The 23,162-nt window shown below is 42.2% G+C and overlaps 1 protein-coding gene across 10 annotated transcripts in view; it reads right to left on the bottom strand.

The window, feature by feature from the left end:
• Nucleotides 1-23,162, bottom strand: part of fbrsl1 (fibrosin-like 1) — a 260,510-nt gene that overhangs the window by 87,871 nt on the left and 149,477 nt on the right. For 7 of the 10 annotated variants that reach the window (XM_072388437.1, XM_072388438.1, XM_072388442.1 and 4 more), the window contains exon 5: nt 10,470-10,499. The exons of the other annotated variants lie outside the window; for them this stretch is intronic. In XM_072388437.1, coding sequence (XP_072244538.1) covers nt 10,470-10,499 — 30 coding nt within the window. The remainder of the gene's footprint in view (nt 1-10,469; nt 10,500-23,162) is intronic. 10 annotated transcript variants of the gene reach the window in all.

The following is a 23,162-nucleotide window of genomic DNA, read 5'->3' as shown; positions in this document are numbered from 1 at the left end:
TATTTGCTCATCCAAGTGCCTCAAATAAGTGAGTGTATATAGATATATGAAAAAGATGTGTTTTCTTTATTCCTCGTTGAAATAGTTAATGTTTATTCAAAGGTAAATTATAGCTATTAACAGCTTAAGACCACAAATAAGAAAATGAGAAAGATGCATACCAACACATACAAGACAATGTGAACAAACAATATTCTTTGCATTTCTATACATGTCCTCTTCTACCTTCGGAAATATTCACAAACCCTAACCTTTAGACTGAGTATCAAAAGACAGAATGCAAGAAATCAAGAAAGAAAGTGGTGGTATTCTTTTCAATCAGTTCCCCATTCAGGCTGTGAATTCCAGACAAATTCATTTCCAGCCATTTCTATACTGCTAGTTGGGCTCAAACTTCAACCTGATTATTACACACTATTACTTATTTGTTTCTTCAATTGCTTTATCTGATAGCAATTACATTTAAAACATTGCTTTTCTCTTTCTTGATATAACTTAGAATTATACTGAAAAGAGCTGATAGAAACTCCATCGTAACCCTGTTGTCAGAAAATCAGTGTTAATATATTCTTGGTATGCATCTGAAAGGATGACTTCCAACTCAAAGTGGTTGTAGGCTCCACTCTGTTACTAAAGTTACTGACTATTTCTATTCCCTAGGTACATGCTTGGCCTTGTCGTTACTGAAGTAGCCATGACACTAGAGATGAGGCCTCATAAGGCTGGAGCTGGCGAGGAGGAAAAATAATATCAAAAGAGCACAGCATGGTGCTTATCCTTTTACAAGAAGCATGCACTGCAGCAGAGCGTTAAGAGGAATACCAGCTACGGCTCAGACAGAGACAGAGACACAGCACAGCAGGGGGAAAAAAGGCAGGTGGAAATGGGGTGGAAAACCGTAACAACAGACTGGCGGGATGCTACAGAGATGAAGGCATGGGCGGATGGAAGTGATGTTAGAGCAATTTTGTCAGTACTGTATATGATTGTCCTATTGGGCTATTATATTTAGTCCAGTCAAAGAAAGGAATACACTAAAGATACAGCATTGGTTTATGTTTGTATGAGTCTACTTGTACTGACAAAAAGACAGGCATCCAATGCTCCTCTAACTATCTGCTCTCGGAAAACAATCTTCAGTAAGACTGTACAAGAAAGCCAAATGGTGAAAATGCAAAACCACAAACCCAAAGCGAAGCCTCCCTAAACAGCACGTTTGGCGGTCAGAGGGGACGTTGTTAAAATCTGAGAGATGTGCTGCTCACTAAGCTGCCTGACAGGAGCAAGGCCCCCAGTGGTTTGTGTTGACAAACCAAGCCTCTACCAAGAAAATGGAAGAATAAAGAAAAAAAAGGCTGGCTACTCTGAGGCAGGGAGCAAGCAGCAACATCTGCACCTGGCAGCAGCCATCTACAGAGTGTAACAGGGGACCAGCTTCAGCCTCATCCATAGCCCACCCTCCCCGCTTCCCACCTCCTCTCCCAGGCTTCCTCTCCTCAGCCAGCACATCAGACAGACACATTTGACATTTGCACAGCTTTCAACACTTCAGAGGCAGGAGATTCATTCCGCCAGCAGCCCTGGATTGAGCCAGGCCTCGACCTGAGTTGGCTCCCATGATGACCCTGTAGCTCAGTCCTGAGATGAAGCAGGGTTGTGAAAAAAGAAGCAGGGGAAAAAAAGAGAGAGGGTGGGATGGATGTCTGGATTCTCCTGGACATTTTCTCTGGCACATTCCGATAGACGTGCAAGGGAAAGACAATAAGCGCTGCGGCTCCCGGAGCACAATAAAACAACTAGCCAAATTAATCACACAGCTCCACTTGTCACACTCAGAGGACAGTCTGCCATGAATTCTGCCTCAGAGATAGAGGGAGGAACAGAAGAAGAACTTGCCTGGCTACACATATGCTGGCCCGGCGTCAGCCCCTGTATTCCTGAATACTGATCGTCACCCATTACTTGCTGCAGGAAATGTGGAGAAAATAAGCAACACAAGAGCTGCAATAGCTGCTGGCATTTAAGCGCCACTGTCAGCTCAAGTTTGTAAGATGAGTTGTCTGTAAATTGAGAAAGTTGTCAATCGCTAACACAGAAGTGACTGTGATATTACAACAGTAATGTTGATTTTCTATTCCATGGTACAGTATCTATTTTTTTTTTTAACTACAGGTAGTATCCACTTATACTTTTTGGTACTACCTCAGTCAAGGTTCGGGTCAGAAAAAATGGTGTAAACAACTCCCTGCAGCAGTTCATGCAGATGTCACACTACCTTGTTCTATGATGTTATCTGTTTCTCTGCAGTCTGGAATCAAACTGTGTAACGCACATTTATTTTGATCACTTCCAAAAGACATTCAAACCATTCTGAAGTAAAAACATGTCGTAAACTCATTAAATGCAATTCATATCAATTCCTCTTCACTCTTTTATACTTCTTCACTTGTAAGTAGCTTTGATGAAAGCGTCTGCTAAATTAGTGTAATGCAATAAACACACACACAGCAGTGATGTGTGTCTCGTCTGTGTCGCTGCAGCTTCATACACACTGCGACGATAAACAGCCAACCCTGTCCACAGCCAAGGGATACTGTCTGTTTTGAACAGCTGTGCTGGCTTGAACGATACTGTCCCTTAACCCACAGTACTGTACTGTACCATGTAATGGAAAAATGCCATGAAGCAACCACTGCTTACTATACCCCTTGTTAAAGTGAATAAAAAGATAGGCCAACAATCCAAAAATGCATAAATCTCCATGCTGGTGGGAGAAATTACATCAACTTAGAGGACTTTTCACCAGGGAAAAGCCATAGATTCAGAGACCCATGATTGTAAAAGAAGAGTTCTGACAAATGCAGACCTCCTGCAGTGAAAGCACACAGAGGGGGTAATGGCCCATTTAGATAGATGAGGACCAAAACTGTGGCAGATACTGGTGGAACAACACCAATTTTTTCCTGCAATTTCCCTCCTGCAGATGCTTGGATGAGGTGTTGGGATGCAGGATCAGTGGCAATTCTGATGGGGCGTAGATGTGGAACTTTAAATCCACCTAGGGACCTCCTTCTGGGCCTGAAACATTAGTGGAATACCTAAAAGTCTCACTGGCCCTCTGAAAAAAAGTCTTTTTTTTTTTTAAATGATCTATCTGTCTGGATTTCATCATGGCTGTGCAACTAAATGGAATAAAAACAAAAGGAAATCAAACAGAATAAATTAAAATAAAATAAAAAGACTTCAGGGAACTTGCTGTTTATCCTTAAGTTTTTTTTGGCTCATATAATAACAAATGGATGACTACATTTAACTCTCAATACCACAGAAAAAAATGCAAGAGATTTCTCTTGACCCCAATAGCTGTATCTTAAAGCACAACCTAGAAGAGTGATCTGATCACAGGATCAAATACATACAGCCATTTGACCCTTGACCTCCTCAGCAGGCGGCATCGGAAGTCAGCTGATTACCTAGGTTCAGCCTGGGAGCTCTGGATTAGGAAAGTATTGATTCCAGTGAAGATGCAGGGTCCACAGGGAATGAGATGGAGGGAAAAAGCTCTGCTGAGCAGAAATGATATCGACCAGCAGACAAAGACAGGCTCTCACACAAAACCATATTTGAGCCTGGGACCTGGGAGGTGGTTGTGCAAACAGCAACAGCTTCAGCAAAAGCACCTTTCATAGAGGCCTATTGAGAAAGGACAGAGATAATGAGAGAGAGGGAGGATTGAAAAAGACAAGCTTGGGATGATCTTTGCATTAGCCAGATACACAGAGGCCTCTGGTTTAGAGCTGACACACTTAAGGAAAGAGTCAGCGGGGCCATGTAAATCAAGACAGGGTGAGGAAAGATATAGTTCTGACCTCGGGCCAAACTAAGCAGACTTTAACATTACCCAGAGTCCATGTAAACAGCACTGAGACCTGGCAGTGCTCTACCTCACTTCCATGCAAAGTATGTGGTAAAGTCAAGGAGGAAGAGGGGGATGCAGGGGTGCGGTACATGGACAGATTGATGGTGATAGGAGTGTGGATAAACTTGAAGAGTAGTCCCCCTTCTTCACTAAATTAAATGACTGGCTTGTCCTCTCCAAATCCCCCAACCTTTGCTTTCAGCAGAACCCTGGGAGAGTGACAAAACTGGCTGGGCTGCTTGTGTGATCCTTGGAGTAGTTTGGCAGGGGAAAAACAGACACTAATGGCAGATGTATGAAGGAACAGGGAGCATTTATTCAGCTCAGAGAGAAAGACTGCCAGAAACCTGAAGGGACGGGGAATGCACAACTGTGCTACGAGTATATTTGAAAAAAAAAAGCCACAGATTTCTTTTTTGTACTGTCTTTCATAAAATCCCCCTGCTTCCTCCAGTCTCTGCTGATTGTGTGACTTTAGCTGATTTGTTATCCCCCCTTTAGAGGCAAGCCCGTATACACATGCACAACCTCACTGTGTTTTGACATGGCCCTGGGCCTGGTGCTGCTGAGTTGCAGCGGCAGACACTGGGCATTGGAAATTTAAGTCGGGGCATAGGAGAAATTAGGCGAGGAGGCAAGGAAATGGGATGTTGACTTGAACTGGCCCTGGGGGCAGCTGAGAGTCTCCCTGTGCAGCTCTGCTGGCTGCCTGACAGTTTGATGGAGCGAATGGAGGCTTCCCCACGGCCCGGGCCGCCGTCTCTAACACTGATGTAGCTCAGTGAGGAACAGATTGAGCCTCCAGGCGTTGTTTTGTACTGCTACTCTCCTTCTCTCTCTTTCACTCTCTGTACTGCAACTGCTCACTCTCTCTCCTCTCTAATCCAGTCAAGCCAACACACAGAGACATGTACACACAGCGCATATGCATATACATACTATCTGTGTTCACACAAAATGACATAGTGCATGCACACATAAAGCATTTAGATACACAGAGATAACAGCAACACCCACAGAGAGCCTGGCTCCCTCCTTCCTTTTCCTCCCTATGACAGTAATGTGATGAGCACTACAGATGCTGTTTACTGAGCTCTGGCCGATGCACAGGGGGAAGAGGGAACAGAAGGAGGTGGGATGGAGGAAGAGGCAGAAGGAGTAGAGTCAGGGGGCTGGCAGGCCACAGCCATAATAAAAAGAATCTGGCGGCAGCCCACTGTGTGCTGGTCATGAGAAGCATGTGCCGCCGGGGGGCTCTACTGCTAATTTCAGGGGGCAGCCAAGCGTTTCACGCTCGACTTGTCATTGGGCCAAAGGGGGCATTCATACGGGGTGACAGCAATTGCGAGAGGGAGGGTAAGGAGTCTGGGGAGGGGAGCTAAGAGAGAGGGTGAAAGCTTTGACTCTCTTGCCCCTCCCTGTTCCTCCTATTCCCCTTCTGCAATGATCAAACGTTATTGTAGGCAGGGTAAGAATTACAAATGAGTGTCCTGTGGCAATGGCTAGAGCTGGGAATGAATGACTCTCTCCACTCTGCTCTCTCCTCAGGTGGCCATAAGAGGCAAAGCTTATCCTCATACCTTTGCTGTCCAAAAATGACTTAACACTGGGGTTTGCATCTTGCTAATTAAAATGACAAATACATTTTTACAAAAAGCAGGGGTTTGCAAGGAAAACTTCGAGACACAGAGATGCCCAGCATGTGCACTCATTTGCATGCTACCTCAGGTATGTATTATGGCTAAAAACTTTGTGATAGTAAATATATATAATAATTTACCCAAGTCCCACCATGCCCTTGGCTTTTAGTCTTTCTCTTTGTCTGTACAGGAATGGTATTTAGGAAATCACTGATGGAAACATCTTTAAACCGAAGCACTAAATGGCCAGATGACTAGGTGTTCATTTCGGGTTTATCTCACAATTCACCTAGGCAAAATGAGCAAAAGTTACAGAAAAGAAGTGAAATGAGAAAACAATAAGAAAGAGGGACTAAAAACATTGTCATGCAGCCCATCTTGGATGGGCTAAAATTGAAGAGTGTGAGGGAGGTAGAAAGATGCATGAAGAATGCTGGAGAGATCACTGAGCTGATGCTAACAGCTGGTAGCTTCTCCTCTAAAAATGACATGGCTGCCTCTCGTCTGGCAGTCAGGAAGATCTAGAGAGAGACGAGCAAGAATGAAAGGAAGCGTGTGAGAGATGGAGTCTGTAATGAAAGCTGGGTGGGTGATGGTAAATGTGTGCATGTGGAATTGAAACAAGCTGTCATATGAAAGAGGAAAGGAGGAAACAGAGCAATGTAGAGAGAAGGAGGGAAGAGGGAAGAGGGAGGCAGCTACATTGCATACTTCAGGCAGTGAATAATTTAAAGGAGCACTGGGAAGACAAGACGAAGATGAACACAAAACACTGGCAGCATTTGACCTAAAGCTTCAGCTACATCACAGCACATCACAGAACATAGAGCTCTCTTTTGCTCTCCCCTTTCCTCCTCCCCACTTTCTCTTTCCTCCCTTTTGCTCTTCATATGCCTCCCTCTGTCTCAGAGGAAACAGCTGCACAATATTCTTGTTTCACCTCACATTCTATGAAACTCAACAGAATGGCTGACAACTGTTTCAGAGGGCTATCTTTCCCTCTGTGCTCTGAGCTTCTATGGAGAAACAGTAGAGCCTCTGTCAAAAAGGATATATATCCATTCCAGCTATAAAAGTGGAGGCAGGTTTGTCTGCAGATTCCGCACTCAGGTCTAATAATACAGTTCTGTTTATAATATACTGTCATTCAAAGATTATGCCCAGCGCATTTTCAAGAGCTTTGATCTTATAAGATGTCAGGGCTGAGTAAAATTTTTTAATCGATTTTCATTAGTAAAAACCAATATTGATTTATGAAATCCTTAAATCGATTGCTTATTATATGACATTTCTGGCACTATTTGTGTTAGGAGTTTTGTTGCTTAATCCCACAAGACTAGATTCAAATGACTATTCTTGCAACATTGAACAATTAGATCCACGCATGTGTTAGGAAGAACGTGTACAGGGAAGTCATGACAGAAACAACAACACCGATAGCGGCACTGTTGTGTCTGAAGGCAGATGTGTGGCTGCATTTTGGATCTAGAAACCGAGAGAAGTTTGACAAGAGCAAGCAACATTTTAATAATGTACCTGACCAAAAAGTGTATTTCATTCATTTAAAAATCTTTTTTTTTTTGTTTTTGCAATTACTTTTGTAGAAACCTCTTTTGTAACCAAGCCAGATTTGTACTTAAAGTAATCGATACTGAATCGAATCTGCAACTCGAACTGAATCGCAACCTTCTGAATTGAAATTGAATCAATTCAGGAAATCAGTGGCAATATCCAGTCCTAGAAAACATTTACAATTGATCTATTAAATTCTATTTGAAAGGAATCTATAACCTTGCCCATTGGAACACCATTTATGTCATGAGACAAACAGAGATAAAGATAATGTAGTCTTTAGACAAGAGCAGTGTTGTGAGAAACAAGGACAGGAAACATAAGACAGCAGCAGTAAATAACAGCTGCCCTATGATTAGGCACACAGAGGTTAAACAGAGCTTGTTCACGCCACCTTTATCAAACTGCCATGAATCTCCTCACCTGCCGAAGTGTGTGTATGTGTGTATGATGAAAGGACCACTGGACATCTGTGCAGGGAGTGGCAGGTGGGCAGACTGAGGGCGGTATGATCAACCCAGAAGGGAGGGGCCATTTATTACTGTAATTAAGGAACTGTGGGAGTAGAGAAGCTGAATCATGTTGATATGCTTGTAAAGTAAACCTTTATTAGGCAGAAATGGTAAAAAGCAAGTGGTAGAAAAATGTCAAAAGATGGGATTAAAAGAAAATAAGAATTGACTTGGTTCTGTCTCCTCATTCTATCAACCCCCCCCCCCCTTCATTCTAACACTCTCACTCCCTTTTGTTGCTGTCTCCTGCTCAGTCTGTGTGGCTGATATTAATGGGACGTCCCTTGTTTGTAAATGTGCCAAGTTGTGAGCACCACTGCAGGCTGTCTATTATAGCAGGCCTCTGGGGCAGCTATTCCATATGGTGTCACATATGGTACTCAGCAGCATCAATTAATGTTGTTATAATACTGATTTTTATGAGCTAGGGCTTAGTTCCTTTTCTTTTTTTCTACCCCTTCAACTCATCCTTTTTGCACCCCCACCATCAGTGATTGTTTGATTCTTCAACCTGCCTGTATCCTATTGCTAAAACCTTCAACAATCTAGCTTTAGAACAGCTTTATATTCAGATAATGAATGCTGCTAAAGATGTGAAACAAAACTATGTTGTTGCTCTGCTGCAGAAGAAGAGGTAACGTTTTTATCAGTTTGTCGCAAGTTTGTTTCACATTTTTGTGAAGCTGAGAATTTCATCAGTGACATGAACAAACACAAAAGAGGCAAAGACACGAATTACTGCATATCAGAAACCAAACACTGCATTTAGAGCAACTAGTTGTGGTCATATTAGGATCAGGGACTATTAGTGTGTTAAATTAGGCCTGTTTTTATGCACAAAGCAATAGGCAGATGGATGTGAGAACAGAATCTGCTTGGCCCCTTTCTTCATTGGTGCCTTTGGTGGTGGATCTGACAGGAGTGTAGCAAAAAGCCTTGCTTAAAAAGCTCAGAGACACACAAGCCTTGTCAGTGGTGCCACAATTAGAGACTAGATCACTGGCGCTTCCCAGTGAGAAACATCTCACCACCACTCCTCAATGGAACTCTTTCGTTTGAGGAACACACTCAAAGAGGGGTTTTAAAACGTTTCGGATGGCTAATCACTCTCAGGATAAAAGGCCCAGGCTTGTTCGTTTGTCTCAGCGTGGGGAGCTTCCCTTGCCGTTCCTCTGTCTCTGATTCTGATTGTTTTTGTTCGTTTCTTTTGCAGCAGGCAGGCGAGCTGGCAGGCAGCACTGTTTGAAGGTGTAGTCAGACCCGAGTGCAGGCCTGATGCTTTGTAGTGATATTTCAGGCAGCACAATCTCATTACTTTTTGACGTGGGAGATGCGTGCAGGGGCGGATTGTCATTTCACGCTGTCAAAAGTTCCATAGGGGAACAGAGAGGGAATGAAACTTCAATGACCTGCATGGCTCTGGCTCATCAACACTGAATATATTAAACCAAATATCACAGATAAGGCCCAATGAACTAGATCCTCAGAGAGGCTTGTAAACTTAATCTCCAGTCTCCAGGGGTATTTAAAGTATCTTTCTCCTCATCTGTAATCTTTGTAATAGAAACTATTTAAAATCCTCCCAAATATTTTCATATATATCATGTAACCCTGATTAATCTATTTATAACACTGCATATAGTGTGTATGTCTGATGAAAAATCCAAAGGGAGACATCTCGTAAAACGTTTTCACAAGGGACAATCATTGGCAGCTCCCTCCTGAAGAAAAAAAATTGGGGGATGTCCCGTGAAGTTGATTTCACACGGACTTCTTTCAATACTGAAAGAGAAATTTGCTCTGTGTGAGATGCTGCCAGGCACTGATTGAAGCGGCTGGTTACCATGCAAACCCCAGCCTGTTGCTGGGGTGACTGTCCTGAAGTGCTTCCTGGGTAATTTTCGAGGTCACTGGTTTGTGCACGCCTATGTGGTGCAGATGGGCCCACCCTCATTCATGGCCCGGCAGGAGCTCTTTCATTAGGCCCAGTGAATGGCCTTATTCATCCCCTTCACCTCAATTGGTCATGCTGCGTCTCTGCAAAGGGCCTAGGACAAACTTTTCTCTCTTTCCACTCCCTGATCTTCCACGCACCACCCACCTTAGTCATGCTTCACTTTTGTTCAGGAGCATTTGGTGGCTGAGGCTATGGGGCTCATCTCTCCTACTCATCTCTGGCTGCACACTATCTTAGACAAACCCTTAGATGGAATGTAAAGGACTGCTGATTTGTTTATCTTGAATAATGCTATGAAATATATGCTTTAGATCAAGATGGATATTAACAGCTCACACACACAATATCTATGAACATACAGTAAATTCTGCACACTCTCATAAGGAGAATAAATCATCGTGAAAAAGTGTAGTGTAGTGTAGTAATTTTGTACAGTATTTTAAAACTTGATCAGTGTATTAATCAAAGTTCTATTATCCTATTGTTATCTCTATATAAAAAAAGGCACCAAGAAAGGGAACGTCCGAGCAAAACATTTTCATCTCCAAGTATGCTCTCTCCACTGAGTTGCTCCTGTAGCTGCAGTGGGTTCTTTACTCCCTGCCTCTTTTTGGCACTCAAGTGAGTTTTAGGTCTAGCCTAGTGAGAAGTGACTAATTGTCTTGAGTTGTTAGTGTGCCTGGAATGAGATCCACTTCAGTCAGTGACAGGGTGCACAATAATTTTGTTTCTCCTTTCCTCCTACCCTCTCTTTCTTTCTCCTTCTTGCGGCAGATTTAACTCCTCTGCTTCTCAAGCTACTGAACTGTAAAATTGACTGGACAGCAGGCAGTATACAGAATAAGACCTGGCATCATGGACGCACTAACCTTGAGGAGGGCCACTGCTGCTGGCTGCACCTAAAGAGATGGAGACACAACGTCAGCCATATTGGACTGAGAAAGGTTAAATGAGGAGGAAGGAGAGACCAAAGTTAGAGAGACAGGTAGAGACCCTTCATGAAGAAACAATATGGCAGCTTGGCAAAGTAGGTAGAAATCAGCATGAGGTGTACATACATTCTACAAACAGATTCTACAAACAGAAATGAAACTACAGAGAGAAAATAGGGAGAAGGCATCTTAATAAACCTTAGCTACTGCAGTGCTTATGCACAGCCAGCACAGTGCCTGCATCAACCTTTGCAATTACACTGATTTCATTGAAAAGTTATATGGCAAAATGTAGATATTCTGTGACTATACGCCATCATAAATATACAAAAATACCTGCTTCTTATAACAATTTGAAACAACTATTATTTTTAATGAAATCAACTTGTGTCACTTCACTTGGAACTAAATCTGAGCAATAACTTACTATGAATCACAAAGACACTGGCTGTGGTTTAGATATGAACAAATGGAGCCTCAGTCCCTTACAGATGATATTAGTGCTCTGAGCTGCTCTCTCTCCACAAGAGATTAAGCAGGTTTGTACTCTCCCAGGCGGGCAGTGCTCCCCCCTCTAGGGTGCTGCACTATCATTTGCAGGAAAATTACTCCAGTAATGACGAATCCAGGCCCATAAATCCTCGTGGCCTCACCTTCCTTCGCCGCCCAAGTCTCGCTGAACAGCTAGTAAAAATTCCCTTTAAAAAATTCATAGTGCAATTTTGCTCAAAATCCCTCCCAGCAAGCACAATTATGGAACTTTCATCTCAATTGATTTATGTCCTGGGTAAAGAGAGGGGGGCATGGCTCAAGGGGTGTGGAGAAAGAGCTGTAGAGGGATGCAGGAAAAAACAAGAAACAAGTGGTAAATCATTGTTTTTAAAACGAAATGTGTAGGACTTTTTGTCAGTTTCACTTCATGTGTTTTGTAGTGCAAGCGTTAGAGAAATGCATGGATGAGGTGGGGAGAAGAAAGGAGGGAATGTCTAAAGTGTTTGAAAGCACAAGTGGAATGGTAAAAAAGGGGGAGGAGGGGAGAGAGATGGGGGCAAAAGGAGCAGTATTCCACTTGATTAATAACACTAATCAAATTATACAGTGTTCCACTGTGCCCTGAAATCTTGGGCTATAATGTCCTCTAATGGCGAGGTTCATGGAGCTAAACTTCAAAGGGAAAACACAGCGCTGACTGCTGCATGCCTTAATGAAGGCAGTAAAACATCCATTTCCAGAAGCCATGAAATGAAAGGCGAGATTGTAGATGTGCACCCAGTGGCTCCCCCAGTGCAAAAAATGGAAGGCTGTTAACACAAAAGACAGTGTTAGAGGGAGCAAGAGAGACAGACAAAGAGATGTGCGGCCTTAAGAAGAGAAATGAGGAGGATAAAACAAGTGAAGAGAGTTAAAGGGCAAGAACACCAACGGCAAAGGGATATAAAAAGGAAAAGGGATGATGAAGTGAGGATAGAGAGACAGGTTGGCAGATACTGTCAGTGCTTTATTTCCGGAGAAGTTCTCTTCTGGCATGAAGACAATCATTCGTGTCTGCTGATTATGGATGTGCCGGGTTGCTTTACTATGTCTGTTATACTCAGTGCTGCTGACAGCAGCCACAATTTATCACTATTTAGTTGCTGATGCACCTAACCATGGCACCCTCCTCCTCATCCATCCCAATACCTCTCCAATAAAGAATTCCATAGTCCACCCAGGCATGCATTGTGTTGATCCATCTTTCCATACTTGTGTCCAGTCATCCATCCATTCATGTGTATATTCATCTATCTTTCCTCATACACCCATTCGTTTTCTGTTTGTTGATCATCCATCCCTCTGTCCATCAATCTATTCATGCATCCAAGCTGTGTGAATTAAACTCAACCCCAAATGATCTGAAATATACAGTACTGTTCTGACCTTTGTTGCTGGCTAGATGTTATACACAACAGACTGGACTTGTTATTGTGTTATTTCTTGACACTATGCCAAAAAACAATGGCAAACTATTTATCCAAAACAAAAACCTTAGAAGATGTAAACATTACAGGGTACAGAGCAGTGTGTAGTTCTGCAGAAGTAGTCTGCCACAGCTCAAACTCAAGACCCTTACATCATTGTTTCATGGCTTGCATATAATCTACTAAACTGTACAAGCTACAAACAATCAAATCAGCCTTTGCATCTTGAGTAAAGTAAACATTGTTCATTGTCTTTGGGGTAAAAATTCATCTGGTAAGCAAAGAGAGAAAAAACAAAGCTGAGAAAACACAGATTGTTATTGTTATTATTATCATAATTGCAGTTGTGCTTATCATGCAAGCAGCCTCAATCAGGATGAAATACAGTTTCATTTGATGAAGCTTCCTGTTTTGTCTGGCTTGAATTTGGAAACCACACACTTGGCTGGCGTGCTAAAAACTCAATCAGGAGCAATTACTTAGCCATCAGATAGAAATGTAATTGATTTGAAAGCTGACATGAGATATAACTACATTACAGTAGGGCACAGTGGGAAGGCTCCTTGGGGACAGGGCCTGCGGGGAGCTCATTACCGCCAAGCTTTGAATTATTGAGTGCTAAGGCAGTGACATTGAGGAATAGAGGCGGGCGATTGGCTGTTACAACTCGGCAAGTGTTTATCTCAACTTACAGAAACCTAAGACTTCTGATGGAGTTATCTCCATCTGCATGAATATTGCAAAGGAAGAAGTTGTAATGGTTTATAATTGAAAGGGTTCAGGCCAAGGTGGAGTCCATGTGTGCACATCATGCCTGCTGTTTCAATATCTAGCTTTTGAAATGACTGCAGCCAAGGGAAAATACAGGGTCACATCCTGCCTGTGGTTCGTTTCCATAGCAATAGCCCTCGCAGTCTTTCGGCCACATATTTGGTGCTTTGGTCAGAATTTGTTTTGTGTGTCACCTACAGTTTTGCAGTTGATGAGCTTGCTGGTTAGCACACAAAATATAGTGCTGTACATGAGATATTGTAGGTCGTGTGTAGCTTGTCTTTTCTGAAGTCATTCATTAGTAGTTAAAATATTTCAACACTTTTCCACTTTGTGCACTTTTTAGCTTTCTAGATACAAAGAGATCAAATAACTCCCTTGAGACGGGGGGGGGGGGGGGGGGGGGGGGGGGGGGGCGGACGGACACACATCTGCTTGACCCTGATCACCAGCCAATAGGTCTTTTCCCTAAAGTGCTAAGAGATGACTGTTGAGAGGATAAAGATTTAAGTCACAGTGGAAGGGCCTCTGCATCCCAGAGGAAACGGGTGACTGTCTACCTATGGGAGAACTATATCCCTTAGGCTTCTGCCACTGATCTTCTTCTGTCTTTCTCATTCTCTCTATCACTCTTCTCTATCCTCACACAGCCCTCCTGTGAGCTTTCTCACAAAAATGAGAACTCAATTAATTCAGGCAAAATGAGGACGAGGGAGGAGGCAAGGGGAGCCCAGAGAGGCAGAAAACGAGCGCGAGAGGAAAGCCTAACAGAGCAGCATGTCAATCTGCAGCCTGGAAACAGCAAACAGACCATGGAGCGACTGTGCGTGTGCATTAAGTCTTTAGCTGAGTTAATCCTGTCTGCAGTTTAAACATGGCTGATGAAGGAACGCTCCTCATTAGGGAGGGAGATGCTGAGTAAATAGTCAGGTCAGGGGGAGGTAGAAAAGGGGGAAAAGAGCAAGGCTCAAAAGAGGTGTGGACTGCGCAGATATGATTAAAAACAAGCACACACCTCATCTCCAACATGTTTAAAGCAGGGATGTCGGGAGGCTTACACAAATTGACATTAGAGTTCTTATACTCACTTACTTTACATATATGACTTTTAGAATATAAATCCATAATGATGCCGGAGAGCGTAAATATACATAATATTTCTAAATTGTTGTTCTGGATGTCTGCACTAAACTGTGCATCGCATTATTATCAGAAATGTCTTACTGTAAATTTAATCAAAGGTAATGAACAAACTGATCTGATAACAGCTGTACACATGTCAGTTTATCATGACCTGTGAAGTGCAACAAAGTGTCTCCTGCTAAAGATGCAAAGCGCAGTTGGCTAGACAACAGTGATCAGTCTCGGCAGAGCTCAGTCAGCAGGCTCCATGTTATATTAGGGTGCTACAAGCCAGCACACAGCTCAGCTAATTTTGTCCTGGCTTTGTAGAAAAACTGTCAGAATACCAGCTATTAATAGGGGCTGTTGCCAGGTTTGAGGTCACCAGAGCGTTCATACATGGACACAAACGCATATCAACCCTCACTGCCGCATTTCTAGCTACATACTGTATGTTGAATAATAAAGTGACTGTTCAGCTACTTTTTTCATCTGGGGTGTTGCTTGAAGTACACAATAATGTTCTGTGTGTGAAAAAGAACACAAAAGACAAACAAAACAAATAAAAACAAATGCCCTGTTTTTACCCGATGACTTTATGAAAGCCGTGAGATGTTATCTCCAGTGGAATTGTGTTATAAAAGTAACCACTTCCCTCTGACAGGGTGTAAATCTGGCTCTAGTCTGGGATATTTTTATGTTCTATTTTGACTGCAGCACATATTTCACTGTGTTTTACCAGCCCCAGCTCTAGGACAAAGATAGTAAAACAGGCAAGTCAGACAGTTCCAAATTTTCGTTTGATAAATACCATGCATGTAAAGAACCAGGAGGTGCTGTGGCAAATGTGTTTCCAGGTAAATTAGTCTGTCACTTGTACTTAGAATGGCTGAATACCTTGTAAACAGCGGCAGCAGATTTGTTTAATGCTCTCTCAAAGACCCTAATATAGTTATGCCTCCAGGGGTCGAAACAATGGATGGAGGTGGGGCGCTGGAATTCATGAACTGAACAGGGAATGCAGAAGCTTTTAAAATGACCCTGTTTTCGCAGTTGGCCCAGTCTCTGAACTGAAACTGCAAGTAAAAGCACAAGACTGTTGAGCGAAGTACGTCAAGTAAGTCATAAGACACCCATAGTCAATGGGTGATAGTGTTCCTCGCATTAGCCCAAATCAAAATTAGATCTATCTTTAACAATCTAATAAAAAGATACCATATGATGACACTTTCCCTCATTTATGCTTTCCATCATCTCTTCTGCAAACCCCTGAAAAGAGCAAATTCTCCTTTGTTCATCTGGTTTGTAATGGACATTTTTGTTTCAGTTGTGTGCAAACTTCCATACAATCTACAAAATTCCTCACAGTCAGAGACACGATTTTCCATATCTATGTCTAATCAAGGAAGTGTAAAGGCTTCAGACAGCCTTGTTGAAGTTGTAGGTCAAATTAGAACCAATACAAGCATGAAAATGAATTAAGCACATAATTTAGCACTCTAGCTGAAAGCGTGTCTTTGTGTCTCCACCACGCATCAGCTGACATTGATACTTTATTGAGCCTAAGGATATTACACTAAAAACAAACTTAAAAGGAAGCTAAGTTCCTCTATGGCCTGAGTTTTCTAATGAGCAGAAGCATGGAATCTTTTACCACTCAGTGAACAACTAAACAGGTTTTTTATCCAAAGTTCTGACAGCAACAAGAGAATCAAGAAATGTAATGAGGGTAACATGCATGTCAAAAGTCTCACTGGCTTGACATCATCTATCTGGGGAATAATGATATCGCTTCAATCCCCATATATTTCTAACAGGAAGGAAGGAGAGGAAGCAGTGAGAGTTCGCACTTTGCAGTGACAGCAGTGTCGTTGGTGGTGATCCATTGTGAAAATGTGAGAAAAACCACAACCTGTGTACCTATTGTGCAAACGTAAAACCACAAAGGGTGCTGTGAGTTGCTAAAAGAACAGGTTATCTATATATATGGGGTTAAGCCACAGCCCGACACAAACGGAATCTTAGTCCTGAGAAATAAAGGTGCAAGTTTAGTTTTCTAGCATCCGACAGGGGCACATACACAGTGGAAAAACCAAGAAACGTAATGAATGCAGATGCTTCTACATCTCTACTAACCCTATCCCAAGAGAAGGAGACAAAATTAAATTATTTGATGCACCAAAAAAAAAGAAATGTAAATCAAAAGCACCATTTCCAAAAACTAACCAGTATTTATGAATTGCGACAAAAACAGGATTCATACGCACTGTTAAGAGCAGGGTCTAGAAATAACAATGTTAACAAATGTAGCTGCAAATATAGTTTAAAAACGTAGCTGCAAATGGTAAGTGGGAATGCAGCTCTTCAGGGCACATTGGGTAGTGTTCACAGATGCAAAATGGTTTTGTAAGAAATTAATGAAGAAAAGTGAGAGGAACACTGAACTCATGGGTTCAGCTGCTGTTGACATCAGTTCTTCACTGCTTCCTTTTGAATTAAGAAGATTTATGTGACACTGGATCTTGATTTTTAAAAAAGTCCACAACATTCCAGTTGGTCTGGTTGGTCTTCATAACCTGGCCTCTGGCCCCTGATATCTACTGTTCTGTGCTCTGGCTCAGCAAAGAGTTGGTAGTAGCATGGCATGTTTTATTGGTGCTGGTGCCAGCAACTTTGGTGATTGAAACATAAAGGCCTGTTTCTAAATTAGACTCTGGCTCAGAGGCAGCACTGGAATTACTTTGGCAGAAACAGCCCTAATATGACACTTCCTGTTATGTAAGGTTTCTTTATGAGCCCAAAAAGAAACAATCTGTGAGACAATAAGACTATTGTGTGTTTGAAGATAAAGCTGTTAGCCCATCACGTAGATACTCACCTGAGTCCCCAGACACCTGCACTTCATCTCCTCTGACCTGAACATGAAACCAGGACAAGAAACAGTATGCAACCATTTGGTTTTGTTTGTCCTCCTGGGGCTGTCTTGGCTCTCAGAAACCTTATCCTGGCATTCTCACTAATCCCTAGAGAATGAATACAAGGCCAGCAGCATACAGATAAAGCACCAGGTGATTGCATATCTCTGACAAACCACAGCAGTTGCCCCTAAATGTAGCCCCTGTGACACAGCTAATTTGACATCCCTTCTCTTGTTCTGCAGTTGGCCGCAAGGGTAGCCTGTATTAACTTACATCTAGCTGGTTACTTTCAAATAATAAGAGCTGTATCAACTTCAACTGATTCAATTGAGCAGAATCGCAAACAGATCGTTGGCTTTTGGCTGGTGCAGACAAAGTAGATGACAGCGGAGTGAGGAGCCAGAGAGTATCAGTTGACCCAGACCAATTATTCATGAGGGCTTATTGTGATGGCTGCTGCTCCAGTAAGGTCAGGCAGGAGCAGCTGAGGTGAAAACAAACACATTACATTCAAAAACAGAGCTGACACCTTTGAAAATCTTCAAAAAGTACAACATTAAACCTGATCCCTAAAATTGGAAATAATGTGAGAAAATATCACAAAGAGTAGGAGGCTATGCCAGTGTGTCTTGGATAGCAGTGGATACTGGTGTGAAAGCCACATATTCCCAACTGGGGGTTGAATTTGATGGAGTGGAGGATATGATTTAAGAGGGGTGCTCATGTATGGCTAACAGACAGAGAGTAAAAAATAAAAATCATAGTACAGACAGAATCCTCACAGCCAACAGTCTATTTCACACATGCCTTTCAAGCTGGGCTGATGCACCTTTTTGGCGCTTCAGTGTCGTGTGAGAGTACAGAGGTGATATGGGTGCTTAAAGCTGATCTGTGGCTGATAAGCCTCTGAGTCGGCAAGGGAGTTAGTAACAAAAGTAAAACGGGCTATGTATAAAATGGCAAGCTAGCATTGCTGAAAGCATTTCTACCAGCTATCTACGATGCTGGCTTGATTCGTGTATGCACACACTGATGCGGGACTAAAGCCTAGTTCATGTTTCTGCGTCGAAATGGACCCATACGCCATAGCCTGACGCGCACCTCCAAAAAATCCTAACTATGCGTCGCGTGGACGCGGAACGCAAGGGCTCTGATTGGTCTGCTCAGAACGTAATTTCCGGCAGTTGCTTTTTCCGGTCTTTCTTCCTACATCAGATCACCTCCGCAAACGTCTGCTCTGTCGCCTGCGCTTCAACATTTGCAAAACAAGCATTTGTTCTTCAATATTGTCGAGCTCCAACTGCAAATACAGCTGCTCCACCTCGGTTGCCATTGCCAAGAAAAAGCAAGGATTTGGCTATAACCCCTGAAACCGCACAAACACACAGCCACACCCCCCTAGCGGCATGGCGGTGAATTGCAGAGCAACGTGTTCCCTTGGTTCAGAACTTCGAATGCTCAATGACGGCGTCACATCGACGGCGTGATGCAGAAGCATAAACTAGGCTTAAGCCACCTCTCTCTGGCATGTGTGAATTATTGAAGAAGGACAGCGGCGAGTTAACAGGGACATCTTTTTTTTTTCACCAATAAGCAACAACTGATATGTGAAAAAACAAAGAAAGGCATTGCTTTGGAATTTGTGATATCACCAGCATTGATCTTTAAATTAAAAAGCCTAAATTTTGCTCTTGGACGTTTAAAATGTCTGCACAAATATTCTGAAAAGAACCACTGAGAAGAGTCTTCGACAGAGATTTAAACAAAAAAAACCCCCAGAGAAAACAGTTCACCTTTAAGCTCAGATGAACAGCCTGCTCACCACTGTTTACAATCAGAATGAACCACATAAATGTGTACCCCCAAGCACACACACAAAAGGCCCACTTATGTGCAAACACAACAGTGTGGCAATTATCGGCTAGAGAGGAGCAATGCTGGATCGGTTACAGTTGTTGAATGTTAATTACAGCGTTTTACGGCATTGAGGAGATAACGAGTTAGCGCCTGGTGACAGCAGCGACACGTCCTTTAACGAGAGCCGTGGAAATTTATGAAACTTGAGATCAGGGACAATGAGGCGTTACTGACTTGTCAGACGCTCTCCTGCTCACCCTCCCTTTGTCCTAATGAAGGCAGACACTCGTTTCTTTCTCTTCTCTGCTTGTTTCCGCACTGTTAGCCTGAAAGGATTATTATTCATCTAGGAAAGTTAAGAATCACCAGATTGCGATTCTATCCCCATACAACCTACCTTATCTCCAAATCAGCTTCTGCTACAGTTACAAGGATGGAAAAAAATAATCAGAAAGCATCTGGACACATGAAGGCCCAAGATAAACACGAGGTCATACACAGATAATTTCCAGACTGAGGCAGGAAACAGCCAGTAACCAGATAAATGTGAGCGACCATTCATTCCTGTCAATCTAAATAGCAACGGCTCAAGAGCTTGGTAAAATCCGCAAGGTTAATATGGTCATGATGTGAAGCCTGGTTTAGAATTTAGGTTAATGGAATCATTGATAGAGCTCAGCTCTAATGCCTGTAATGCTTAAGAGGATCCATACCTCATGATTTAGGCAAATCCTGAGCCATTCTTCAAAGTTTTCCCCACTGACCTCAGCAAGGCACTTTGAAAAAGACAAACACATAAGTCTGTTGATTTTTTTGGTTGTAAAGCCAAATAGAACCATATAATATCTAATACTGTATCAACAGATGAAATGCTTTTTTAAGAATCACTTCTATTGAACCACTGAAAATATCAAGTCTAATAAACAAATAACGAGAGCCTGTTTTCTTCTCTCCCTGGCAAATTACTTAAACACATTTGAACAAGAATGCAAATTTAAGTATAGGATTCTTAAATATGCTGCTGGTGACTAGATTTTGGCCTGAAAAAAATAACTGCATCCTAACTTTGCTTATGACTTTTCTCTAATGTAATCATATTACAAATAAGATTGAAATAAGAGAGCTTGCAATCAGGCATATTTACTGTCATAACTTCTAATCCTTAGTGAAGCTGCTAAATTGCAACCACTCCTGTGGTGGGAAAAACAGACATAAACATAGGTTATACCCTAAATGATGGAGAGTGACTTGCCCACAGGAAACAGCAAGAAAAGAACCACAGAAGACATAGTGCCTAGGATGGCGTCCAGATATCAATAAAACAGGTGTTAACCAGCTTAGTTAAGATGTTAAGAGCTTGGATAATCCTTGCCTCAGTCCAAAAGGGCTCAGTATCTGGAATACTAATGCTGAGGATGCACTGTTAAATTATACAAAGTTGATTAGGAGCTTTGATTTGAGTGGTGCGACTGCTATGGGCTGTCAAAGCTTCATTTGCATCCGTTAGTAGTTAAAGGAGGATTGGAGAATAGAGAGCCTCCAAATACAGAGAAAGCATTCAATCTATCTATAAATGTATATATATACGTTAATTGTGATTGTGTGACGAAGAAATTATTCACTTAAAAAGTAATGTTCCGTTGCATGCATTAGATATGCACTTTAGAACTTTAAACTGAACTCTGCCATCTGTCATTCAGTTTTGCTTACATTAAATTTTTTTGCATGACTGAAGCCACTGAAAACAGACTCACCTAACACAATCCTTTTGGTTGAGTAGAATCTGGGTTTTAAAGAAAGTTTTTTTATTCACTTTATATCACTGAGGGTAGGTAAATCATAAAACTGAATGAGTGAATGTGCTAATTTCCAGCTAAATTCACCCAACGCCAACTGAGCCTACAGCAAAGCATTCCTTAAACGTGCAGAAAAAAAGGACATTCACAACAAAGTGCTACAAACTGGGTCTAATCTTAAAAATGTCATTTCAAACTGAGAAACACGCTTCATCTCCTTCTGAAACCACTCCAATGCCATGACAGGCCTTAATCAATCTCAAACATCACACCTCTGTTTGGGTAAAATAGGATAAATAAATGCGACAGTCATTTCTGTTTCACTTAATCCACTTTGAATGTTGCATCTCGCCTGCTACATACATTAATACATTCTTACATGCCACCACATAATCAAATCAGCATCTGGTGCCAGGGTGGCTTGTGGTTCTGGGTGCTCTCATTTGTAAACACCACCTGCCAGTTCACACTCCTCTTCACTTGCCGGGTGACATTAGTGCTAGCGTGAAATGTAATGTATTTTGCGTTTTACAAACCTTTGAACAGAGTACATCTGAGCCTCCCACCTGGATAGCAGGCATAAATAATCTACGGTCACCTACATCAGGGGGAATTGTCAATTTTCCTGACTTATTCACATTGTTTCTTCTCACATAAGATATAGTTGGCACAAGTTAATAATATGTAGTGAACATACTACTCATAACTGAAAACAGGTAATTGTGTGTGTTTCTGCCATACGTGATCACGTAAATGTCCTGGTTTCCCTCTTTCCTAAACTACATCAGCAATTATATGTCACATCCTGTTAACCTATACTAAACGGTTCCAGTAGAAACTAAAAGGAAATGTAGATTGTTAGTGAAAGCATAACTGGGCAGAGAAAGTCCAAACCACTCAGTTACAGAGTTGCGTGTTTTTAGGCACTTTCTGATCACTCACACTGAGCTACTTTCTTGAAAACATTAAAGCACCACACAATTCATACTTGCTGGTCATGTCTGGTTTAAATTGGCAATTTCATTCTTCATGCATAATCACACATGATACAATCAGATTTTCACTTAGTAGATTAAAATTAAAAGACACTTGAAAACAACAAAGTGTTGTGTTAGTCAACCAAAACCAAACTTTCAAAATGCGTGGAAACATGTCAGTCTGACCAAAATAATACAAAATCAGAGCTTGTCAAACTTGTGGTCACTTGAAGCATTTCCAGACTATCGCTCTGCTCACATAAAATCCAGATTTTTTAAGTGCAGCGTCATCTGATAAAATCCCCTCTCAAGTAGACAATATCAGTGCAGTGATTTTAGCTGTACTTACATGGGACGATGTGACTTTAGCTATACAGACATTATACGATGATTTAGTTCTGACTGAGCATCTAAACTGCAAAGAGAACCTTAGTGTTCCCCATTTAGCACTCTGCACTGGCTTGACCTATGCTGCATACACCAAATGCACTGCAACACGGACACATCATCTTTAACTTGCTGCCATCTTGCTGTTTGATGAATGGCAACAAAGCAGTAAGCTGGGAGGAAATGAGAAAAAGAGAGAGACCAGCCGAGGAGAAGAGGAAAGAACACACAATTATAAAAGCTTCATTTCTTCAGAGAACCATAAAGTCTCGTCCCAGAAGGGCAGCTGAGCACAAATCAATTTCTTTCAGTCGATTACAAGCACTGAGGTTCTAACCTTCATTTGTGAGTCTAATACTCCAACAGTTATGTAGAACACATACCAATTAAGCAATTCTGCTAGAATAAGAGGGCCATGAACTGACGCGATTATAGAGGGCGGGCCCCTGGGGAGGTCGGGTTATCGGCTCAGGAGCACGGAGGACGAGGGGAGCAAAGCAGTAACACAGGAGAGAATGGGGAGAAAAATGACGAAGGGAGAGGAGAGATGGAAACCCAGTAAAAAGTCATTTATTAAGTCTAATACTCTGTGAAATGTTCCCATGGTAATAGGGCGGGGAGATTGCGTTAATATCACGGAGCCATGCAGAAAAGGTCACTCAATATCTGTACCGCCCACCAGGGTCGTGCTGACGGGAGATGCTCAAACACATCTGATAATGCTCTCAGCGTCGTCGCTCAGCGCCAGAGGTCGAGAGGATGGGAGCTTGGGGAAAGATGCCATTTGTGGAAATTGCACTGATGTGATGCTGTGCTCTGACACAGTTCTCACTCCTGGCTTTGG

The sequence above is a fragment of the Leuresthes tenuis genome, unplaced genomic scaffold (assembly GCF_036924035.1).
Source record: "Leuresthes tenuis unplaced genomic scaffold, fLeuTen1.0.hap1 SCAF_6, whole genome shotgun sequence".
In the NCBI taxonomy this organism is placed as follows: Eukaryota; Metazoa; Chordata; class Actinopteri; order Atheriniformes; family Atherinopsidae; genus Leuresthes; species Leuresthes tenuis.
The sequence above is the reverse complement of the archived record's forward strand: the minus strand, read 5'-3'. Positions and strand labels throughout refer to the sequence as shown.